The sequence below is a fragment of the Oryzias latipes genome, chromosome 12 (assembly GCF_053564925.1).
Source record: "Oryzias latipes strain Hd-rR chromosome 12, Olatipes_Hd-rR_3.1".
Lineage (NCBI taxonomy): Eukaryota > Metazoa > Chordata > Actinopteri > Beloniformes > Adrianichthyidae > Oryzias > Oryzias latipes.
Genome location: NC_136248.1, coordinates 29,617,137 through 29,624,065, shown reverse-complemented (window position 1 = coordinate 29,624,065; position 6,929 = coordinate 29,617,137). Strand labels below are relative to the sequence as shown.

The 6,929-nt window shown below is 44.0% G+C and overlaps 1 protein-coding gene across 2 annotated transcripts; it reads left to right on the top strand.

Moving 5' to 3' along the window:
• Positions 1 to 405: 405 nt before the first annotated feature.
• On the top strand, positions 406 to 6,654 carry LOC111948343 (uncharacterized). 2 transcript variants are annotated; one of them, XM_078955715.1, is made up of 9 exons: positions 406 to 1,127; positions 1,199 to 1,282; positions 1,368 to 1,433; positions 1,627 to 2,206; positions 2,282 to 2,371; positions 2,476 to 3,610; positions 3,757 to 4,834; positions 4,927 to 4,990; positions 5,096 to 6,654. In XM_078955715.1, exons 4-6 carry the CDS (start codon positions 2,137 to 2,139, stop codon positions 3,600 to 3,602), a joined length of 1,287 nt encoding a protein of 428 aa, XP_078811841.1. In that variant the 5' UTR covers positions 406 to 1,127; positions 1,199 to 1,282; positions 1,368 to 1,433; positions 1,627 to 2,136; the 3' UTR covers positions 3,603 to 3,610; positions 3,757 to 4,834; positions 4,927 to 4,990; positions 5,096 to 6,654. The 2 variants fall into 2 exon arrangements, with proteins under 2 accessions (XP_078811841.1, XP_023816685.2); XM_023960917.2 differs by lacking the exons at positions 406 to 1,127; positions 1,199 to 1,282; positions 1,368 to 1,433; ... (1 more) ...; positions 2,282 to 2,371; positions 2,476 to 3,610 and having other exon boundaries at positions 3,749 to 4,834.
• Positions 6,655 to 6,929: the final 275 nt, after the last annotated feature.

Genomic DNA, 6,929 nt, shown 5'->3' with positions numbered 1-6,929 from the left:
CTGAGATGGTTTGGACATGTTCAGAGGAGGGATAGTGGATATATTGGTAGAAGGATGTTGGAGATGGAGCTGCCTGGCAGGAGGGCAAGAGGACGGCCAAAGAGGAGATACATGGATGTCTTAACAGAGGACATGAAGTTGGCTAACGTTAGGGTAGAAGATGTTCATGATAGAGTGAGGTGGAAAAGGATGATTCGCTGTGGCGACCCCTGATGGGAAAAGCCGAAAGAGAAAGAAGAAGACACACATATATATATATATATATATATATATATATATATATATATATATATATATATATATATATATATATATATATATATATATATATATATATATTTGTATGTTGTTGTTTTTTTTTTTACTATTTTTGAGTTACAGTAGACCTGGGCTACTTCACCCACTAACGACAATAAATGTATCTTTGGTTATAGATCTCCAGAATGAAGAGGAAATTAATTTTTCCTGGAAAAATCTGCGTGAGCTTCAGACGAGGCCCAACTGGGTTTCTCAGGCAGGACCCTTCAGATGAAGCCAAGAGGATCAAAAATAATCCTGAGCTCCAGGACAAGTCTGCTCCCCAGAGAGAGGAAAAAGTGAAGGAAAACGCCCTGTCAAAAGTCTTCATTAGGGGTGGAGATACATCTGACAGGCAGGAGGTGTTGGGGGAGTATGTTCTTCAATTTGGCAAATACAAGGGGAAGTCCTTTCGGTGGCTGCTAGAAAATGATATTGGCTACACCATTTATTTAATTAACAAGGTTGAGGAAGAGGAGAGAGCTGGACTCTTTAATGCCGAGGGACCAAAGAAGGAGAGTCTCTTTTCATTTCTGGATTATACCCGACACTTTCACGAAATCAGAGATCTGAGAAACTATTTAGCTGAAAGATCAGTGGAGCCACCTTCAAGTAGTGAGGACAACCAGCTGGTTGGATTTGGTGTGCATTCTAAGAAGACCTGGAGGGACGTCTGGGAGAAAAGAGAAGATGGATACGCATCATTTATCCTCAGGAAACAGGGGGTTTCAGACGCTAAAATGTCCTCCAGCAGTACCTGAAGAAGAAAGAGGCTCAGACTCAGAGCTCTTCAGAACCTGCTCTTACTAAACCTTCTTCTAGTCCTCCAGGTCTGTGGCAGACTAGACGTTCATGCTGATGTTAGGAAAGATGGTAGAAATGATGTTTCCCATCTTTTCAGTATCTTCGTTAGAGATGGAAGATGATGAAGAGTTGGAGAGAATGATGCTTTCTGTCTCTCCATCCAAACTCCTCCCTTTACAAGGTAAAACTAAATCACACACAAGTACACACTGAGTGTTAATTACTACTTCTAATTCAAACCTGTTTTCTTATTTTTTTTACTAAAGAGCAGAGACATTTAGTGAAGAAGATGACAGGCCCAACATGTTTAGAAACAATCCCAACCCAACCAAGTGAGCAGCACCAACGTGCACACATCATGCATCACGTGTTGATTATGTTTCTGTATGTGGAGTAGTAGTACTGGTAGTTGAAAAACTGATATTAGACTACATGTTAGTCTTAGATCAGTCCTTTCTTTACACTCAGCACTTTTAAATGTGTCTGTTCAAAAAGAAGAATATTCATTGGTTTATTTTCTTTCAGGTTCACTGAGTAAAGGTCTAGATGCTGCTGCTGCCACTGCCACCGCCGCCGCTGGTACCTGATGGTTCTGTCGTAAACCAGGATCACCTTTTCCTTTCCTCTGTTTGCTGGTTGGCCACGTTCAGGCCTGTTCTAATGCAGGTGTTTTGTTTGACTGCTTTTATGATGCTGAAGGTATTCATTGTTCGTCGTCGAGGGTAAGTACAGACTTATGTTATTTGCATGGGTTTGGTTATAGGTTTGGTATGAAAATGATTGAAGGAAACCAGTCTTAAAAAGCAGAATTACAACAAAAGTACATGTCTTAACACATCAGAGTAAAGTGGTTACACATGGATTATTACATCATAATGGAACCTTTCCTGGTCAATCAAAAGATAAAAAAATGAAACTAATAGTTAATTTATTGATTTTCATACCACACCTGTTCTATTGAGCATGTTTTCTTGCATGGTTTTGAGTGTTTTGCACAATTACTAACAAAGAACTCTAAATACCTGGGCATTACTGATGGATATTTCTGTTGATCTGAATCCAGACCATCCTGAGAGGTCCAGCTGTCCTGCTGCCACACATGCAGGTGAGTGTTGAGGATCATTTGTCAGCTTTACTCTGCTGCAGCTTCCTGTCTGTTTCTGACTGTCTTTTTCACCAGTTACTTCAGCTCCAGTGAAGACTCCTCTGCCAGTACCACCAGAGTTGCTCGCTTTGGAACTGCCTCAAAGTGTCCAGGATAAAACCTACAGTCAGTGCATTAACTTTGACAAAAATGCAAAGTACTGTATTCATTTGGACTTTGAGATAATATTTTATTCAACAACAACTCAAGGTATTTTTTTATTTTTGCAGCAGTCGTTGGAAGACCCTCAGCTCAGTCTGCAGCTCCTTCTCCTGCTCACTTTCAGCCAACGCCTGCTGCTTCACCACTTCCATCTTATGACCAGGATGTTAGCAGCTGGAACTGCTCTCCCCAGCAGAGGATCTGGATGAAAACAGAGATGGAAGCCTTAGGACTGTGGCCTGGGTCTCCACCTGTAAGACATGCCATGAATATGATCTCCTTGTGGCGTAACCCACCTCAGCCGGAACTCATTGACTCAATTTATGAGCTACCATCCCCAAAGTACTTTCACCTCCATCCTTTTTTTATCTGGAAACCAGACCATGCAATAATGGAAAGAGTGCGTAACAACTACCCCCTCCCGTGTCTGCATGGCTGCCCAAAACCCCTCGTGGTCTCCTCTGGAACAGGTCGGCCCCGTGTCATAATTGGCACAAGTGGTCAGTACTACATACTTGCTTCTCGGCTGACCTGTAAAGTCTGCAAGAAGCACTGGTTTGCAGACAAACCTTCATGGATGGACATGCTGCCTCGTCGTTTTCAGGAGATTTTTCCAGCCTTCCTGACCCACAAAAAGGCAGTATGCAAGACTGTGATGGATGAGCTGCGGCGTACAGCAAAGTCTCCAGGTGATATGGCCAATCAGCTAAATGAAGCTCTTCACCTAAGATACGAGCGTGCACACTTGGCTTATCTGGGAACAGTGAAGAATGTTCTGGATGGAGAGAGCGGACTATATGGCCAGCAGACAATCACGGGGGCAATGAGGAAAATATCTACACCAGATCCTTTTGGTGGGTATACAGACATAGATGGCTGGTGTGGGGTAACAGTGACTTCACACTACCTGGTGGACTGCCTCATACAAGAGTACCATAGGGAGGAGGGCACGCTCAATCTGCTCCTTCAAGGCACTTTTGGTGAGGTCTTGAGGGCTGACCACACCCGAAAGGTGGCACGGAAGGTTGTCCTGGCATCAGGCACAATGTCATCTTATGCAGTTATGAATGAAAACTGGATGATTTTGTCCTGGGTGATGCTGCAGTCAGAAAGCGACAAGTCTCTGGAGCCAATGTACGACGGGCTGTCCCGGCGTTACATTTCTGCAGGGCTACCAAAAGCAAAGTACCAGTAGGTTGACAGGTGAGAAAAACTTTGTTCATTTTACTTCTAATTTAATGGTTTCAACAGTAAAAACGTGAAAAACACAAGTAAATATTGTTTTAAAAACAATCACTTTATTTGCACAATAAACAATTAAAAGGTGCTTTACCTGTGTGCATGGACAGGGATTGCTGCTCTCCATTCAGGATCCCAAACTCCCAGCCTCAGGAGCATCTTCTCTGGGATTCCTGGAAGACCATAGAGGCTATAGTGGGTGAAGCAACATCTGGAGACTTCACCAATAGATGTGCATCCCGTACCAAATACAACAGAGAAATAAGCATCAAGCTGGACTTGTTTCACTGCATGCGGCGGTTCACCAGGGAGTGCATCTCAGAGCATCATCCACTTCACAGCTCCTTCTGCAAGTTCCTTTCGGCAGCTTTTTGTGTGGTGGACCAAACCGATCTTCAGAGGCTGAAGGAGGCCTACACCTTCTGTGGGATCCAGCCAGCTAACCCCACAAAGCAGCACATCAGGGAGCACTGCCGCACCAAGATCCCAGAACCCAGAGAGCTGCTGGTGCGGGTGGAGAGTGTTCTGAAGAGGTTCTTTTTGGAATCGGATCCAGATGGCATACCACTGTTTAAGGCAACAATGCTGAAAGTGTGGAGGATTCAGCGCGTTCACATCCTCAGGGGCTGTCTGAGCGACCCGGAGGTGGGAGACGGGATCCTCTACAGACACGGTGGCACGTTACAGCTGAACCACATCAAGGGGGAAGCGGCAGCGGTACCGATCTGGATCCCGGTGCGAGGAACATCCCAGCAGGAGGGATTTCATTTCCACCAGTCCAAATGGGTGACAGGAAATCAGGTCTCGACAGAACTTTTCCAGGCCCAAGGCATGACTGGAGTAGCTCGGTGGAACTTCCAGCGCCTTGTGAGCCTGAAGCAACCTGGTCTGAAGCTTCCTTTAGTTTTTAATCCAGCTCTGATTGTACAGCTGAACAAGCTGTCAAAGGAAGTGACAGGACAAGCTAAGTACCCTGCCTTAGTCTTGTCACAGGCCGACACTGGGGAAAGGTTTTGACTGCAGTATGTGGAGCCTGGCTGCCGTCCGGTTCCTCTTCACTGGGACAAACACAAGTCTCAGAGAGACCCGGTTGTTGAGGAAGAAGAGCGTTTGTCTCCAGAACCACCTCCTTCCAATGAAACAGTCATCGACCTGCCTGAAGAACATGGAGAAGAACACTCTGCTCATGTAAGTTTGTTGTAACAAACATCCTCACTCTATTACAATAAAACTGCAGCTACATAACAAGTTTAAACTAACTGAATGGTCCAATGTTTCAGGATAACGTCTTAGGTGTGGTTGCTGATGAATCCCTAGCAATGCCCCAAGCCCCTGAAGTGAAAGGTAATTTAGTTCAAATTTTCAGCCTTTTTTAATTTATTTGTGCATTGCATTCAAGGAAAGAGAAGTGAGAAGGGGTTAACTTTTCTCTTTTTTCCTCTCCATCAGATGTCTCAACGACACCACCACCACTGCCTTTTGCTGCCTCTCCACGCGCAGCTCGCACTGGTCCTATCAAAGCAGGGGGTCTGCTTTTTGTCCTGGACCATTCTCGTTGGACAAATCCAATGAGAGATGCCATTGATGTCCTTCTGGCAAAGCACCATGGACAAAAGGACTTTCTGAGCAAGGTAGACGCAGAGTATGCCGCCCTTGTTCAAACTGCCTCCAGGAATCCCAACAGCCTTCTCCACCCCACCACTAAACAGCACATCTCCCGCTACGTGAAGCACATGGCGAAGATGATTAACAGAAGTTCGTCTATGAACACTAGTCCCGAAAAACTTTTGGAAACCCAGCAGCTGTGGCATAAACTCACTGAAGGCAGTGAAACTGTCACTGTGCCAGTTGTGACTCTCCCTCCTGCTCCAGTGAACCCCCCCAGCTCTCAACCAGATGAAGCTCCTTTAACGAAGACTGACGTTGAAAAAATGGTGAAGGAGATTGTAGGTCTGCAGCAACAACAGCAGAAACCTGAAAAAAAAATGACAAGGAACTGTCTTGCTTGTGGGCAGCCAAAGTCTCGTTACCTTGGTGATGGATCTTCTGTTCATTTCTTTTATCAGTCTGGGGATGTGAGATACTTCTACTGCTCCAAAAAAGTACTCCAGATCTATGCAGCAGAAGGCCTTACAAACCCCAGGATGCCATTTGCAGACTTTGCTGCCACGCCATTTTTTGAGAGAGAGTTAAAGGCTGCAAAGCAGAGGTCTGCACAATGCAGAAAGGTTTTGGAGGACCGACATAAAAGAAAGGCAAGGGAGCAGCATCCCAGTGGGCGTCTGTGCAGGTTCTGCCACAAACCACTGAAACAAGGTCCAGAGAGTCCACACATTCACACCGGGTTCCCTGGTGTTGTGGGGAAGTATGTTTACTGTCCTGCCAGAGTCTTGTCCCTCCACCGGGCAAATGGGATGACTCAAGAAATGACCTGGGAGGAGTTCTCTCAGTCTCCTTTTTATGAGGCTGAAAAGATGAGGTGGGCTGCTGGCCGGCAAGCAGAAGAGGGAAAGAGATAGCTTTTATGTCTGTTCTATTTGTTATCAAAAGATGTTGCTGTTTTGACCACTTTTGTCTCATTTTACCTCAGCTTGTCATATTGGATGAGAAATAAGTGTAAAACGTCAAAATCTCTGCTAAACCTGTCTATATGTTTGCCTGTATTAAGTTCTCTTCTGATAACACACTGATTATGATAGAACTCGTGATGTTATCTATCAATGTGAAAATATTTTTAATTTAGTTTGTGAAATCTATTTAGTGAATACAATTTTCTTACATATTTATTATTAGTGTTTAGTTTTGATAGAAAAAGCAAACATATTTACTACTTCCTCAATTCATTTTACACCTTTAAAATACTTGTATTAAAGTTTTGCCTGTTTAAACCCTTCTGCCCTTCAATTGTAAATCCATGGTTGAACATTTTGGTACATTTTGTGTTAAATACTGTGTTTTATTTATTTTCATGTTGATTTCTTAATAAAACATGGTTGAAATTGAAATGAGCAACAGATCATGACTGTTATTTGGAACAAGGAGAGACAGAAGTAGAAAACAATAATTATGAAATGTCATATTCAGTTTAACAAAAACATTTATTATACCACAACTTCTGACTGACATCACTCTAACCGGGGTTTGAACTCGGGACCAAAGGATTTCATCAGCTTGGACAGCGCTACACAAGCCACAGTTTGACTGGCTGACTATGCTGCAGTAGCTGCAATTTGATTGGCTGTTCTGTGTTACAGGTATGTACGGCTGGCCCCCGCGAGGTCCC